This window comes from Acipenser ruthenus, chromosome 31 (assembly GCF_902713425.1).
Source record: "Acipenser ruthenus chromosome 31, fAciRut3.2 maternal haplotype, whole genome shotgun sequence".
In the NCBI taxonomy this organism is placed as follows: domain Eukaryota; kingdom Metazoa; phylum Chordata; class Actinopteri; order Acipenseriformes; family Acipenseridae; genus Acipenser; species Acipenser ruthenus.
The window spans coordinates 9,264,124-9,282,277 of record NC_081219.1 but is presented as its reverse complement, the minus strand read 5'-3'; the positions used below and the strand labels follow the sequence as shown (position 1 = coordinate 9,282,277).

The 18,154-nt window shown below is 38.7% G+C and overlaps 1 protein-coding gene across 3 annotated transcripts in view; it reads left to right on the top strand.

Annotated features, from left to right (window-relative positions):
* The window catches only part of LOC117396881 (collagen alpha-1(XXVII) chain B), a 155,717-nt gene that overhangs the window by 24,531 nt on the left and 113,032 nt on the right, over positions 1 to 18,154 (top strand). For 2 of the 3 annotated variants that reach the window (XM_059005745.1, XM_059005747.1), the window contains exon 4: positions 8,566 to 8,619. The exons of the other annotated variant lie outside the window; for it this stretch is intronic. In XM_059005745.1, the coding sequence (XP_058861728.1) occupies positions 8,566 to 8,619 (54 nt within the window). The remainder of the gene's footprint in view (positions 1 to 8,565; positions 8,620 to 18,154) is intronic. 3 annotated transcript variants of the gene reach the window in all.

The following is an 18,154-nucleotide window of genomic DNA, read 5'->3' as shown; positions in this document are numbered from 1 at the left end:
AAGAGTAGACGAAATTTGAAATCCAGAAATGTTGGATCACAAAAATGTAACTTATTTTGTTTAAACTATAATATATTTTAATAAACAAAACTTTAAAAAAATGGTTTATGAATTTGTATAAATCAATAACAAGAAGTCTTGGTTGTGTTTCCTGAATTAATACAAAGAAGAAAATAAAAAAGGTGTGTTAGTGTTGTGTTTTGAGTTGGATTAAATAGCTTGAACTGAAAGTTACTTTTAGGCCGCAAGGTAAATACTTTTTTGTGCCACTGCACATATGTAGATGTACACATTTTATTTTTCTGTAGAGGCTGTATCACCAGCAAACAAGGTACAGTCTTGTTTTACGTCCCATAATTTTGCCACTCCTATATTAGGTGGATGTGGCTGGGTCCGTTAGCCCTTGTTTTAAAGGGTTTTTTAATTGTTGAGGTGTGTGCTATACCGAGTTGTAATACACATCTAAGCTTGTCATGTGTAGATCCCTCTATTTAAATATCCAAGCATAGTTATTTTCTTCCTCTGTAATTAGGAACTCCGATCGGAACCTAGCATTCTCCCAGATTGTAGTGTGGCTTTGTGGAAATGGAAGAGAGGCGTGACCCTGCTTGTAATTAACACAGACCAAACATCAATGTTTTTAAATGGAAGGTGCTGTGGGTCTAGTACAGATACAAATTGGGTCTAGTACAGATACAGTGGGAGGCTGAAGGCATGCGATTTACACAGACAATAGCTCAAATGTGATTAATTTTGCAGCATAAATGTGCTGGATGAAAATGCTGAAAAATGTACCAGCACTGTAATTAGTTTTCCATACAACTGAATAAAAAATAGGGAATTAAAGGTGGCCTTAAAGTTAAGACAGTATTTGGGTAGATGCAGAATTGCAGCCACGTCACTCCAGCCTTGTCAATACAAGCACAGTATAAAGACTGACCTCCAGTTTAACTTTACCTGCAGGTCATGTCTGTTTGTTACTGTCTTTTTGTTAAACATTCCAGTTTCCTGTCTTTTACAACCATGACCACACCAGAAAACAAGCAGATGGGTCTCAGCCTGGCTTTCCAGGATAAATATTTAGGATAAATAAACAAGCACTGGGCTAATCTCCCCTGCAGTACAAGGCCGGACTTCCTTAAGGGTATCTGTGAACTCTTCAATAGGGTCCATTCTTCCACTGGTGATGTGTGCCTGTGAAATATCCCACATACTGTAGCTTTCTGGAATGGGGCAGTGGGGAAAGTATGAGGGTCTTCAGGTTAAATGCCTCAGTTGTGTCCTTAAACTGAGAGGGTTCTTTCATTGTAACATAATTTAAACAGAACCTCAGTGGTGCGTTGCTGTTTTCTACCATTCACCCCTGCTATCATTCACCTCTTAAGTTACACAAGGAATTAAGTGGTTGTTCAAATGATTTCTTCCTAAAATACATTTCAGAGTGACTCAAGTGTCACGCGGAAACTGTCAGTAAATTTTAAACACTGTTTTGTGCACCTCGTTGCAAACATAAAGTCAGCATTTTATTTGTGGGACATGTATATCTCTTGTACTTTTTTAAGGGTTAAATGACACCTCATACACTTTTGAATTGCCTAGCGCTTCATTTGTTGAATGTAGAATAGAATATAAAAAATGATTGACAGTGAGTGCTATCATGGGACTATTTCTAAAAAAAAAACAAAAAAAAAAGAGGTCCCACTCAAAGAGAAGAAAGAAACGACAGTAAATTATTTTTTGAGTATGCTTATAAAAGTTAAAAGGGTCGGTGGTTGGATTTCTGTCACTTGTTACAATAGTCCTATTGTGGGAACTCCTAGTCTGAATAGAACGTTCTGGCTTTGGCTTTTCACTGATCCACTAATCAAAAGCAATGCGATATCTGATCAACTTGACTGCAGTACCTTTTCACTTGAGGTTAAAAAACAAAAAAAAAAGTCAACCACGTCATCTATTTATTTGTATCATGCATCAAACAGATGGAAATTAGTATTTTACAAAGATAAAAAGGCAATAAAAGCAGGACTTCAGTATTACTTATCTAAGAAATTACACAGATTTGCCATTTGAAAACAAGTGAGGCTTTTAAGGTATTCACAGTTGTGGGGATCTGGATTTAAAGACTGACCAGTTGTGATACAGGCTTACCCCTAACTTCAGAAATCCTAGATTATAAGGAAAAACCTATTGAAACAGTCAAGTATACACACAAACCTAGTGATGCTGGTTCCAGCAGCTTTTATTGTGTAAATGCTAAACTGGCTAAATTATAGTATATGTCCACTAAACAATGACTTCAGAGGCAAAAGTAGTCATGTTTGCCTTTGCCAGATATATCATAGGTAGGCTTGCTACTATTCAACGTTTATCTTAGAAAGAATTTACCGTTTTTTTTCGATTCTTTTATTTTTCAATTCAAGCAGAGAATGGGTGAAATTGACCTTTATGCTTTAAAAAAGCCTAGACTTTTTATGCCATTGAAAAATGTCTCATTTAGCGAAACCCCTTTATCGTATTCAACATGCAACAAAACCATAGTTACCAACATTGTAATTGAAATAACGTTTGGTCACATCTGAGCTATACATTTTAAAAATTGTCTCAAATAAACCGTAGTAAACGCAGCATATAAAAGTGTATTAAACAGACCTTTTATAACATAAATTTAAGGTGTAAAAATAATATGCACAGAACAAAACATTAGTTCGTTGAACAGAACTAACTTGCACTTATTATTTGGAGTCTGAACTCCCCCTCTCCGGCTTCAGCACAGCTGGACTGCCTCACTTGGCCCTGCCGCGGAGACTTCAGCCGTCGGCCAGGGTATTGTGCACAATATTCATTAACTGCTTTTCTCTTGCGCCCCATTTTCAAATCAAACTAGTAACTGTAACTGGTTTTGCTGACGTTTATCGTATATCAATTTATTTCAGTCAAACTCATATTTTTGGGGAATTCGACATTTAACAAGCTTTACCAATTTTAATATTGAAAAGTGGCAAACCGAACCAATGTACTAGAAATTTCCCTTCAGAACTGGGCCCTATTATTTGTGCACTGCTTTTGTGGGTGCATGTTGCAGCTCAGTTCTAAAAGCCATTGCCGGTGCTATTAGAATGTGTCATTACCACAAAGGTTGCCAGCTTTTCCACTACTTTTAGTTTTTCATATATTACTAATGGGTTAATGTGAGGAGATGGGGGATCTACAACATTTCAGCAAAATGTGTTACTGCTGGTCTTGAAGCCATCTGCTGATCATAACCAGACACTGGCTATCACCAGCCAAACCAGCCCTCTCTCAGTAGAGGGCGCTCGGGGGGGGGGCTGTGAGGGTTTTTGGGGAAAGGGGGAGGTTGCCTCAGCCCTTTAGCCAATCATCCAGAACTTTTAAATGTTCAATCAGTAAATCCGTGGTAGTCCTTGAAAATTTGCCCAAATGTGTTCACTGCATTCACCCATTTCCACCCCCACCCAAAGCAGTAATCTGCTTCACTTCACCCGTACCCTATTCACACCACCTAAATCATGCACAGTCATCACATCTTGAAAACGTGAATGAAGAGAGAGGCAATCCAGTGTTTTCTATGCATGTTGATTGGATATTATACAGGTAGTGTGGATAGGGCATTACATGTTACACAATACATAAACAGACAGGCTGATCTTTGCAAAACAGATGTAATACCTAAATACAGGAACTTTGTATAGTTTCTATTAAATACTTATGTCATCAAGGGTTAAGGTTATCAAGGGGGTCCACAAATTGGAAACAATGTTGGGCGCCACTGTATACTGTACTATAATGCTCCATTAAAGCCTCCAATTATGTTGAGTCTGTGTATTCAGAGCGCAGTGGTTAACAGGGAGGGATTAGCCTGCCAACGGTACAGGTGATGGCATTTGCCAATCCTCAAGGATGGGGTTGCTGGTGTAAATCTGGCAAGGTATAGATGTGCTGTAAAGAGTGGTGAACTTTAGGACAAATAAAAAATGATTCTTAGTGAATCATGACTGGTTTCTTTTTTAAACCATTGTTTTAACCATTGCCATGCTCGTTTAAACATTTTTAGAATGTATTCCAGGGATTGTTGGTCACTGGTTTTGACTGTTTGAGACTTCCAGTATGTTACCAATACCGGTTCAGTGTAACTCAGGTTTTCATCACTAAGTACGCCCCAATACTTGAGGTGTAGGCCCTAATGTTTTAATCTATCTACTGTTTTAATCTATCTACTCAGGTAAGTGAACCATTTTCACTTACCTCTACATCATTGTTCAGATCCACTCTTCATTTCTAATCTCTTTTATTTCATCTGAAGGTACAATGCCGTAGAGCAGTATTGAGGCAGGTTCAATACATGATTAATGATTAAGGCTCCAGCCATAGGTGTATAAATAGGGTGATCACGGGTGTCTGTTGGAGTGATGGTGAGAATTAATGTTGGTGAAGGGGAGGGTTTTGTGTGCTGTGGTGTAAATATATTAAGAAATTACCGTGGGTGTTGAGGGGAGTTGTGAAGCCGTGTGTTTGTTGTGAAAGTGGCGGCTTGGTCTAAAACCGCGGAGTTTAAAAATGTATTTAGTCTTTTTGTTGACCTGTTTGTTTTAGCCACCATAATTTAAAAGTGCACAGAAACGCTTAACCTGCAGCTTCTGTGTCTTCTGAGTCGCACTTCCTGGTTGTAACAGTATTGCCATTGACACTGCCCTGCCACAGTTGGTGATAGAAGTGGATTCAGACACAGAAGCTACAGGTTATGTGCTTTTGCACACTTTTTTAATTATATTATCTTTATAATTTCTTAATATATTTACACCACAGCACACAAAACCCACCCCTTCACAAACATTAATCACCATCACTCCAATTAACACCCGTGATCACACTCTTTGTACACCTGAGGCTGGAGCCTTAATTAATCATTAAGCTTTCACCCTGCCACACTGCCACAGAGTCCCTCAGGTTGTTTTGCTGGACAGTGACTCCCTTTCCAGTTAGAACACCTGTTTTACTGGTCAGGCGAGTGGCACAGAGTTACACTTCTGAAAGTACACTCACCCCAGCAAAGGGAGGATTGAGGGACTCCAGTAGTTCTGGACCAATATGAGGCACGATCCTGGCTTTCAATCCCAGCACGGCCAGATTGTTACTTGACCTCTTTGTCCCAGGCCACCCAGCTTTAAAACTGCAGAAACATGAGGCCTGCCGGAAACAAGATGTTGCATTTCAACTGTCATTTTAAATGTAAATAATGCACCGTGAATCTCTTTGTTGTGACCACCAAGGGGAATGGAGAGCTGGTCGCAGAGTGAGAGCTTCACACCCTCTCCAAATTGAAAGAGACTGACAGCAGGTTGTCTCAATGTGAGCTGAGTCTACAGTATAAAGATTAGTGAGCCAACAATAGGAGGAAAACGCTGTGCCATTACTATGGCTACTCGCGGTCCATAGATCAATTATGATTGGTGACTGTCATGAAGCATGATGAGAAGCACACAGTAGCTAATCCATTAATTCCTGAAATATATGTAGTGCTGCCATAGCTAGACTGGTTACGACAGAACAATAGTTTGAATTTAATCCAGGCCCAAATGGTTTCTGAATACTGTATATGCAGGCGGTTTGAATAGTGAAATCAAATAGTCTGCTACTGTGTCATAAACATAACCCTCGTCACCAGACTTGTACAGTAAGTTTTGCAGTGTTCAGAATGAGTATTGTATATCTTGGTAACCTTGTCGCTTTCCTGACTTGTCATCAGGCTTTTAATGTGCGGTTGTGTGGGAACAGGCGTGCTAAATAGATCAAGTCTGCAACCTGCCAGACCCATGGAAATGTAAGCCAGAAAACAGAAATCTTGTGTACAAAACGCAAATGTATACATTTAATGTGGGTTTCTGTGATTAAGCAAAGAAGTCAATGTGAAACCTATAGTTTGAAACATTCATCAAAAACTGAAAAGTTAGTCATTACTGAATTCATTCAATTGCAGTATTTTAACACTGACTTACTGGTAGGTGACATGTGTATACAAATCTTTGTGGGGTCTTCATTAAAATCCTTAAGTGTTACTGGCACAGTACAGTATTTTAACTTTGTTGCTGGTTATTGCCTAAGCAGCTTTCAGCAGTTTAAGTGACACTAAACAGCTGTAGAGTGTGATGTGGCTTTTTTTGTTTTGTTCATTTTTTAAGAAAGTGAAGAATTAGCAAGTTGAATTTGAGCAAAAGCTGTAATTTTAATAGAAAATCTGAAATCGGTTCTGGCACATCTTTAGTATGTGTTTTGCTTATAAAAAGGGAAGAACTTGGATTCTGTTATCCACTGCAGAGGTTCCTGTTTTAGGAGAATCTGGTGCATAGCCATCTGGCAAGTGTGTGAGTGTACACAATTCTCCTTAACATGGGGCTGTGGGCCCCAAAAAGTCACGGAAGGTATTTTAGGGCACACTGCAGTACAGATAAGCTAATTGAATCTGTGAATGGCTTTTTTTTTTGGTCTTTTTAAATATACTTTAATTTTAAGCATGTAAACCTGAGTGTTGATGTATACAATGGCTTAATAAACAGTCTCGCTCAGGAAGAATAATCTCAATAAAGATGTATGCTAAGATTACTTTGAATGGATTTGTTCATTGGAATGCCTTGCATGTTGGTGTCATTGGGTAAGAGAGGTCACTGGGTTTAAAGTGTGGTGTATTGAACAATGGTAGCAGTCTTATTTTTACTTCTTTCCTTAGAGTTCAGAAGGCTTCAGCTTCTGAATTGCTAGTACATTAAAGAAGATTATGTGTGTGTTAAACTTGGATGTAGAAAAGACCAAGAACTTGTTTGCTTCCTCAGTGTGGAATGTCCTATACAGTGGTACAGTGGTGTAGTGGTAAATAAAAGCCCGTTTGGTGCCCACGCCAGGCAGTGGCATGGTAGGAACTTAGGTTAACCATTGTCTCCTATTTTTTTAAAATTAGGTTTGGAGGACATCAGTTGCAAAAATGAAAGCTATTAAAATGCATGTCTGGCACTCAGGGACAGTGACAGCACTGTTTGAAGAATTGTTTGGGTTTTGTAAATGGCACAAACTCAAGAAGAGTCTCCAAGGCAAACAAAATGCACACATTATACAGGGGGGGGGTGGTGATGACCTGCACTTAACTAGACTATATATTTGCGTTTTGTTGTTTTGGTTTTGGACTACTGTCTGTCGCGGCTGTGAGTTTAGTTTCACTTATTTTTTTGCACTTATAATTCTTCTCAAATGCACATCATTACTAACAGCACCCTGTAGGTCCAGTGTGCCTAACAGAACATTAACAGAAAATAACAACCAATCGCAGAACATGCACGCACGCACACACGCGCACAAACAGAACACGCAGTCCAGTGGCCACGCCCCCCTGCTCGCGTCACAGGTCTGACTGACAGCTTTCAGCTGTCCGTCTCAGGCGCAGCAACACAACACACATGCTCACTGTTAAAATATCTTGTCTTTAACCCAAGATTTCCATATCACAGGAACTCTGTATCCCTTTATGAGGAGTGGGTAAACTCTATAATGCCCAAATTAAAAGTGGGGAAACGCTGTGTACCTGCGTAATACCCTCGACTACACCACTGGTCCTGTGTGTTGATGCAGATATGTTACTAGAACTGGGTAGCACAAAGGAGATGATATCTAATGTCTCAATGGACCTACTTGCTATGCTGAACTGTGTCTCTCTGCATGCATGTATTGTAAGTAAGTCTTTATCTTGGGCCCCGCATGTTATTTTTTATCCTAACTTGGGACACTGCACTATCTGGTGAGATCACTAAAGGAGCGTTACTCTCCTTAATGTTAACTAAAGAGCGAGGGTTTAACAAAGAAAAATGTATTTATGTTTTTAATAGGATATATTTTTTGCTTACTTAAATCTAATCTAAATATGCATGTAATCTTTACCCTCCAGGAATAGAAGTATACTTAGTTAAATGTTCTCAGCTCTAAAAAGCATCGCTAATATTCTTTCCTACTTCACTTAAGATCTCCTTTTTCTTTTTCTAAATGGCCGATAAGCAAGGCAAATAATCTAAGCGGAAACAACAATCGAGAGTTGAACACATATTATACGATATTACACAGGCAAGAAATAAATATTGGGACATTTTGAATACTAGAACTTTTCATGTCTGTCTGTTCCTTTATGCATTCGGAGCCCCGCAGGAGCCAGTGCAACCAATCTCCCCCCCCCCCTCCCAAATAAAATAGTTAAAAAAAAAAAAAAAGAGACAGGGGTCCGAGCGCATTGTGTGACACCCAAGATCGGTAACTTATAGGAAACCGTAAGGCTGCCGTTCTCCAATTTGTCATGCTTGAAATATTGAATTTCCCTGGGCAACGGCGGGTACTTCAGCTAGTGTGTTAATAAATCATGAGCGCCGTGCTGGCGTGTTTCACTGCACTTCTGTGTTTCAGTGCCTCCATTCCGGCTCTCACCTGCCTGTCTGCCTGCTTCAGTGCGGGAGCAACACGCAAGAACGCCACAAAGACACATTCATTATTTCTGTTGTGTTTTCTTATTCTTAGGGACTCGCAGGACCGCCAGGAAAACCAGGACTGCCAGGAAAAAGGGGGCCACGGGTGAGTTTGTGTTTATTTCATTTATCCAGGAAAATCTCCTGCCGGAGACAAGCTAATCTTCAATGGGTGTGAGTGCAGGGCTGGCCAGCAGCAAATCCGTCCGTTCCAAGAGTATCATTTAAAATAACAACATTAACCATACAAAGATATTAAATGATTTAAAAGACTCTGCATAAAACCCACAAGATAACATCAGGGTTGACTGTGAAACGGTCAGGTCATTTTTCATTTTGTTACAAAGCATTCTACTCCTGTTTGCGATTTTGATCAAACTCTAGCCATAGAAGTAACTGAAACATTGGCTCTGGTGTAATCAACATCCACCTGACACAAGAAAAAAAAAAAAAAATGACATTTTGAATTTTGCTACTCTCTGTGCCATTCACCTGCCAGCTCTGTCTAGCAAAGAAAGCATGGCAATAGATAGGAATCAAGCTCAGGTGTTCTACCATTAAATCGTGACACCTGCTGCTGTTGTATTTTTTGACTACGACTAAACTGTTATTCCAAGAGGTGCCACCCTGTCACTCACAGACACAGAACTTGGATTTAATCCTAGATTTCCTGGCTCTCAGTCCATCCCTCTAACCACTGAACCAAACCAAATGAAAGAGCAGAGGGTTACACCCAGACTTAACCCATACATACGCCAACACCATCTGCTGCACGATTTCAATATGCAATAGCGGAGTGAAAAATACCTGCAACTCCTTGGCATTCAAATAGTAGGCAGGGGTATATCATCATCTAGTCTCTTAAGTGTCTCTGATGCGGTGTTAAACATGTGGTCCATATTAAAGAAAGATGCCGATAAGACACCAGTCATTCATTATAATGCACATGGAAAGTGTATGTAAGGTCATACAGTATTACCGGTAACACAGAGTAAATTCAAGAGGAAACCCAAGTATATCTTTCGGAGTAGTAGCATGAATGGATCAAAGTGAGAAACAAAAATCAACAGCAAACAATTAAGGGGAAACAGTTTGTTAAAGCCGAGGTAATTGCAAAAAAAAATTAAATGACGGGTATTGTTTATGCTGGATGACCCAATCAAGTTTAGACATGCTTTTCCTGTGATGTTTTACCAATAACTTCAAAACAAAATTCTGAGGCAAAACTTTGCACTGAAGAAGGCACTAACCGAAACGCCTGTCTACGTGGTGCTCCTGCTTTAAGAACTGTGGAGACTATAAAAGCACAGGCAGAGTCAAGGTGATCTCCTGAAGTCCCATTACAAGTCTCTAGTTATTTTACTGCTACAGTAAGGCCACTGCCTTGGACATAACACTTGCTGCCCTTCCTTTAGCACTGGTATTCAAGTCTGTTACTCTCGATGAACCTAGCCCGTTGATCGTGTTTAATATCTGCACTAGGGGATGTGAAGTAGTATTTGACAATAATCTCTGATAGATTGCTTTTAATGCCATCACTGGCTAAATCAGTATTCAATATTAGCAACATGAAAGACTGATCCTTTTTAAATATGTGCCTGAAGGAGTTTATTTGTTTCCCATGATGTTATTTCCCTATGAGAATTAGACCAGGATTCATAGGATAGACTCCTCCCAGAGGTTCTTATCCACAACTGCACTATTTAAAGCAAATCCATTATGAAAAAGATTTGCATTTTTGGAAGGAGTCAATATCAGTAATCCCTTTTAAAAATCTACTTTGTAAGATAAGATTAACTGACTTAACTTTTACATATTGGAAAGTAATGTTGCCATTGTTTTTTTAAATGTAATGAAAACATGTTATTTGAATACTCAAATAACATGTATCAATTTGAATTTCCTTTTTATATACAAATGTATTTATTTTTATTTATTTTTTTTACGTCTCAAACAGCAAAACACCATTTTCAAATTTGATTTAAAGCTAAATGTATTTCATTAGCATCTTCACAATATTTTTACAAAACTGATTTTATTGGTCTAGCTTGTATACGGTACATTCCCCAAAGCTGTACGGAGAGAAGCCGCCCTGTTTGCCACGACATCACTCTGTGTACCAAGTATGCTTTATGCTTGCTGCTGCTACTACTAGCACCAGTAGGAGATCATAAATGAGATTTAAAAAGCTTTGCTACAGTACAGTACATCTCAGGAATACAAACATATATTCTGATTTATTATACTGACGAGATTTTACTGTACATGGGCCTATCAGGTAGCAACCTTCAGAAATATGAAAAAGCATACATGGCTTACCTCTTTTTGGACTATTTCTTGTTACTGTGTCTATAAAACTAAGTGGACATGTTTTATGGAATATGCCAGCACATGTCGTCCTTGGTGAAGCACCTACCAGCTCCCAAACAGAAACGTCTGCTTAACCACAGGGCACAGAATGGACAAGAACCAGAGAAACAAGCTGGCAATTCGAAAAACAAGGCAAAGCACAAAATACATGCTGCAGGCCGAAAAAAACCTGCTTGACAAAAACAACAATAGGATGTTTCGTACGGAATAAACGCAGAACAAGGAAGATCACACAGTTTGTCACACATAAGACTGGAAACCCACATATTACAGAAGAAAATTCCCCAAGAAGTAACCAACACAAGCCTGTATCAGAAGAGAATACTGAGACGCAGAGTAAATCAAATACTCAAACACTAGTCAATCATTCACAGGTGGTCAAACTCACATTAATTAATAATGCCAATACAATATTCCCTGATTTAAAGACTTTAAAGCAACAACCACTATTGCCATTTGAACCTATTACTACTAAGTACTGCACTCAGGAACAAAGCATCCAATTAACCAATCAGAAATTGATTCCCAGAAACAGGAGCCGCAGCTAGTGATGGTCTATAAAGTCTAAATGACTAATTTAATAATAGTCATTTAGTAGACACACACAGTACATTAAGTTAGTGTATTCTATTAAACGGTACATACCATTTTTTCAAACCAATATGGCCATCACAAAAATGGCCCCGGTCCAAAATGATAGACAGTCTTTCCAAAACACTCTTATCAAATGTTGATTTGTATGACTGCAGTTACCATGGATATGTTTTACATACATGTGGGCAATTGAAAAGCAAAACATGCCTGTACAAAAGGGCTCGGACGTCAGCCTGCACCGTTTGTTAATGGTAGGGTTATTGGTGTGTTTCACACACAGGATACCCCTTTGATAAATAGATCCTACACAAGGATCAGAATGATTTAAGGTGGTATGGCAACATTATTGTCAACACTAGTGTTTTTAGCTGGTCTTTTAGACTACTGTTGTAGTTTTAGCAGAAACAAAAATACATAATGTACAATATAGAAGAATAAAGGAAAATAAATTGACTCAATACCATGATGCCTGAAGGTCTAAATACAAAAGGAATAGTAGGTTGTTACATCATTAACTATGTAGTAAATGACATCACAAGCACATTAATAGATTTAAATAGAAATAAATGACTGTAGTTACCATGGCATCAAAAGCCTAAGTACCTCCACTTTTTTATTTTTTCAAATTGACTTTCCCTTGACAAAGTTATGATAAACATACCGAAATATTGGGAAGTTGGCTCATTTAATAGAAGGCACACGTGCTGCGCCTAACGATAATCGCTGCAGCCTGATTTCGTGTGTTCCTGCGAGGTGCCTGTTGCTTGAGTGACTCTCAATTAGAAGGGTGGAGCAAAGTGCCTTGAGATTACAAGCCTGGGCTGCTGAAAGGTGGGGCGGATTGCCTCAAAACATTTCGCTAGGGTGTGTGAATTGGAAATGACTGGTTGCATTTGTAAATGAGTGCAGGGTAAGCAAGCAGGCATCCGCAGCTAAAGAGTCCAACAGGAGAGGTGTGGTCACTTCTGAGATGTTCCCTGAAGGATTTAATTAAGTTGAAACACGAGGAGGAGGAGGGACTGGGGTTTTCGAAACCTTAATTCTCAATTTAACTCCACACTCCACAGCTATTGGCTTGTACTGTCTAATTTGACAACTTAAATAGCAAAACAAATATACATTATAAAGAATTAACTTGGTGAACAAAAACAATAAATAAACAACTTAGTTTCACACAGAAATCAAACATTGTCGATTGTTTCGCATGCAAAAACACATGCTTTGAAAGTTCTGCTGACAAGCTTGTTATCCCAAAATAACCTGAGCTTTAAAGCTAATTGAATGAGAACTCATTTTTCATTTCTGATTCCTTGTGCAGTGCACTGATACTGTAACCAGCTCCACGTGGTAGTTACGAAGGAATGAATGAACTATCCGTTTCCAGTCAGAGTTGAGTCACGTGAAATGAGTTATCCACTAGTCTTTTTAATGGTTTTAATCCCTTTGGTACCGATAAGTGTCGAGTTACGAGTAAAGCGTGGTGTTGAATTAAAAAAATAAGACAGGATGCATATATTTTATATGGAGAAAATTCGGGACCAAGACTGTCCTGTCGAATTAAGCGAAGGTTATCCACCAGTCGAGTTAACTGAGGTTGACTGTTTATTTTATACTATACAGCTACTATTTTTCTGCAGTTACAAGTGCTTGAAAAATGAAACTAGCCTTAAGTGAAGGTTTTTAAGGGGGTTTAAATCAATTAATTCACAGTTTTGATAAAACTACTAATGACTTATTTCATTACTGGAGAAGCTGCTGGCTTCCCCTTCAAGTAGTACACAATGATCAATGAGCATCTTGGATGCTATATCAGTTACACTGGTTGGGTCTAATATGCGCTAGCTGTTGATAGAAACTCCTTTTCAAAGGTCCTGTGTGCGGTTTTGCTGATGGAAAAGGGGATGGGATTTAGAGAAGAAAAAGAAAGATCTGTGCACTGTGTGCCGAGGTGCAAGCTACACAGCAGTGAGAAAATCAGCTGGAAGAACCGTATGACAAACTGCTTCTGTGTAACACACAGGGAGCTGGTAGCATTTCACTCTGTATTAATCCTTATGAATATCTGATTTTATGCCCCAGAGGTCTGTGAAAGATCATAGAGGTGGTATTAAGATCTGCTAATGTTTAGATCATTAAAATAGACCCCCATTGAGGTAGTAATTGTTAGACCATTGTATTAAAATGAAAAGGAGAAGAAATACTTTCCAAGGGCATCACGCAAGATAGAAACAAAGATCTTTGACGGCAGAGGAAGATATTAAACCTTTGCGTGAAGGTGGTTTGCTTTGTAACAAGTGACCGACAGACACTCCTTTGATACGGAATGTTGAAACACACCATTGACTGGATCTCATAAGCATGTCAAGACAGCAGCAGCGGGAATGTATTTGAACAGGGCTGGCATAAAAAATCTTGCTAATGGGTTCCAGTCTACCTGCTGAGCTTCCAATCCGAAGCTTTGCTGTTTAATTTCATAGACCAAGACTTTTTTAAAAATGTTTATCGTCTATAATATGTAACCAATAGCTTCACGTGATACGCTTTAATAGAGCATAAGAAATGTCGGGAGCGATTTAGAGGTGTGCTTTGAAGAAAGCACTTTGAAATCCGTGCAATTAGCATGTCAATGCAATTCATAATGTTGTGTCTTTGTCTACACTTTCTGTTTTTTGTGTGGGAGTATGCATATGATTGCAACTGACTCCAAGCATATGCATTTGAAAGCTAAAACATCGCGGTCCTTGTTTTTTGAATAGGTACCGTACCGTAGGGATGTTCTGCACAGTGTTTCTTTATGTGTTAATAATAATGCACTAGGGGTTGTTACAAGGCTACACTCTCCAAATGAAGGATCGTTAATAAAGTTTAAACCGGAAGGGTTGCACTTGTTTTGAAATTCGGTTTTTGCTGACAGAGCTGATTGGGTCTTTAAAATGTTCTAATGTTTCCCACAGTCGGTTCTTATGAACAATTACAACATATTAACATATAAAAAGAGTGCTTCCATATGGCTTTGTCATACAGACTCAAAGCTGAGGGGAATAAAGAAGGCTGAAACGCAGACATACAAACTGATTTGCATACAGGTTAGTGACTGAAGATGCAATATTAATTCTTTTGTAAATAAATAGCTTAATAAATTGTGATCTGCATGCTATGGGGCTAATTATTTTAGGCAGATGAGTTTGCAGGTGGGAGCAATGATTGTGGCCTGAAGCCTTGATGAAACCTATTTTAATCCTCGGATTATGTGCAGAGAATTATAATTGTGCACAGGAACCTGCTTTGCCTGTAATTTTGCGGTCTCATGAAAGCTGAAAAATGCAACTTCACAAACCACAAAAAACAATGTTTTGTCAACATGGTATAGAGAACAAAATTAAGCTATACATTACATGAGCTGGTGTTCAACTTACTGCATTTTAAGAGAAAGGAAAGAACATCCTTTTTTTACATTAAATGTGATTAGGAAAAAAGTTTAGTAAAACAACATACTGAAAAACCTGTGATATTCCCAAAATACGAAAATTAGTGGAACCAGTAGCTTTAATCGTACCAACAAAAATATTCACTTTGGATTATGTAGACACAAAGTAGAGCGTTACTCCCTAGCTTTTAAGATCAGAAACTGCAAGTATATTTTTGTAAACACTGTAGGCGTATTTGGATGCTCTTCCTGTTTGTATGTCTGTGTAAAGGGGAGTATTGAACTATAGCTATTTTAGAACCTAAACACCAGCTGCTGCATGCCAAGATGTTTCTGGTTTCCGTGCTGGATGCAGGCACTTGGAATCAGTTCTGTGAGCTCAATCTTCGGCGGTTGGAGCCTTGGCCTGCAGTAAAGAGGGCTGTGGAATCCAACTTCCTACATGAGCAACCCCAGCTGCCAGCGAGTACCTGCTCGAAACAGAGCCGATTTTAACAGTGCAGCGTGTTTACAGAAGGACTCCGCTGGGGTAACAAATGAAATAGTTTCAGTATCTTTAATTTAGTTTGCTGGTCTGCTTTCTCTTACACCTTTTTCAGCAGTCTTTCCTTTTCTTTCCTTTCCTTTCCTTTCCTTTCCTTTCCTTTCCTTTCTACAAGCTGTATCATTGGTTGAATTCAAAGAAGAGCGCTCCTTACTAAACTGCGTGCAATACTTCTTTGAGGTAATGTTAGGCTGCAAGGAGCTATGGCTGGTCTTATTTCTAAATAGGTTAGCTCCGTTGGCATGGATTTTCCTCTTTCCCTTCATAAGCTGAAACTTCCCCTTCACTTAAGTTTAAATATCCCAGAATCGCTACAGAAAGTGTGCAGTGGCAACGAGGGCTTATTGTCACGACTGCCTTTGTCAATTTAATTGCCATGAATGTCATCCCTGGCAATGCAAATTCAGAGCAGACCAAAATCTGTGCTCCTAGTATGTTCTGTAACTGGTATTATTGACATCGGTTTATATTGTCAGTATATTAAAATAACCAAACAGAGGAAGGTAAAGGAAAGAAAATGTCTGTAAATGAGAGAACCAAACCAAAAGAACTATAAAAGCAGAAAAAGATAAATTACATTTCATCAACAAGCTGAATCCAACCACAACCCACACAGAAAAACAAGCTCCAGTTTTACTATGGGCTGCTAAACTGTTGTGTGCTTGTGTCTTATACAGTAGCAATACTGCTGTAACCTGTCTCCTGGGGTTATTGCCTTGCAAAGTGTGTCTGAACCTATACTGTACTTATCCCTTAAAGTAATTTCACCCTACAACATAAATGTAGAATGAAAGTTTCCCTTGTAATCTTAGGATGGCAACAGTCTAGACTAGAGTTTCTGAGAGTTAATTTTAGTGCTGCATTTCTTTTTTTTAGGCCTTCAGCTGGGAAATAGAGGTCAGTGTGACAATTTTTTCTAAGGCCATAATTAGTTAATCTGGGTCAGGAGCACAAACATGTGCCAGGTGTCTACTTCAAGAGGCTGCACTGTGTCATATATATCAGTACTGAGGAGGAGAAAACACAGTGATGGTGACTCACCAAACACTTCAATCCTCAATTTACTGGACAGCTTCGCTGATGTGTTTCAAGCAGTCCATTTCATAATTAGAAGACTGATGTTTAATTTAATTAATTGTTTTGGTTATTTATTTATTTGTTCTGTATTTGCCGTAAATGAGACAGATTGTTTTTCATACTCCTTTTTCTCATAACCGGCACCATGTGTTTAATAGTGAAATAATACAGATCTGCTGAAATACTCCCAAATTGTGGAAAAGAAGGAAATCTGTGGATGGGATTCCAGTAGCTGCTACCATGTGTTTAATATCAGATGGAAGCTGCAGCTCAGTTGAAATACATTTGAAAACATGTGTGTATTAAATGACTTTATGTATAGAGGAGATTTGAACAATTCTCATGTCCAAATACTGGAAAAGTATTAGCTCTCCATGTTTAACTGGGTACACGGGACAGCCTGTATGCATAACCAGAAGTATGTAGATATGTTACAATTAGTTTAAGACATTGAAGCACAAGCTATTGAGAGCTATTGAAATCTGGGGATATACAGTAAGTAGTTGCTTGTCTGTCCGTACAGATGAATGTCACACTTACATTTTACAGGGTCTCCATCCAAAATGGGGACACTTATGGATGTGTCCATCCGTCCATCTGTCTGTCAGATTTGACGTAATGAACATGATAACTGCACCTCCACACTTGTATCATACATTTCTAGGCTCCTGTAGACCATTTAGGATTGCATTTGGAAAAAAAAATCTCACAAAATGTTTATGAGGAACAACTGTGTGTGATAACTGTATGGTAAACAGGCTGTATATTAAACACAACAACCAAATAAATATGGGTTAAGTTATACATAACAAACTGGTTATATCAAAAGAGTGGGCCCCTTTGTTAGCAACAGACAAAAGGATTAATGCAGAGACTGAAGGATTTGGAAAAATCGCATCCATATGCCATAATTCAAACAGAACTGCATCTGAGGCATACAGAGAGAAATTAATTGAGAAGGTCAATTACTCACTCAGCAAGGGGTTTGTTTGGTCACTGCACTGACAGCTCCCCAGCCATTGCTAGCTCGTCCGACACAAAGCATTCCATAGCCAGTGATGTAGGAGGGAATCCTTCATTAACATGTTGCCATGGTTCAACCGCTTGCTGTTTTTTTTTGCTTTGGGATAACAAATAAGTCCTAGCAGTCTAGCGAATTTGATAGTTTTAGCCTGTGAACCATTGAGAATTAATTGGCTGCGTTTTGTTTTTGTTGAAATTTTCATTGACGGTGAAAAATCCTGTTGGGTTTTTTTATTTTATTTTTGTTGTTGGAACACGAGTTCTGAATGAACTTTCTGTCTTGGTGAATATGATCCTGCCTGTGTCTTGCACATTTCCATATTGCAGATTTCGACCAGTATGATTCTAATCAATTGAATATGTAGTACAGTGTATATATAAACAACTATTCTGTATTGTTACAGTGTAGCATGACCCAACATGCCAAATAGATTGCATGCAAAGGTATGTTTATTCTACTTTTTTGTGTCTTTTGAAGATAATTCTGGGTACAATGGGAACAGTTTCTTGAGAGACAAAACAGTGTTCTGCTAGGAAGTGGGTTATAACAAACTGCAAAATACTTGAATTTAATACCAAATAACTGTACAGTATGGTAACTGCTCA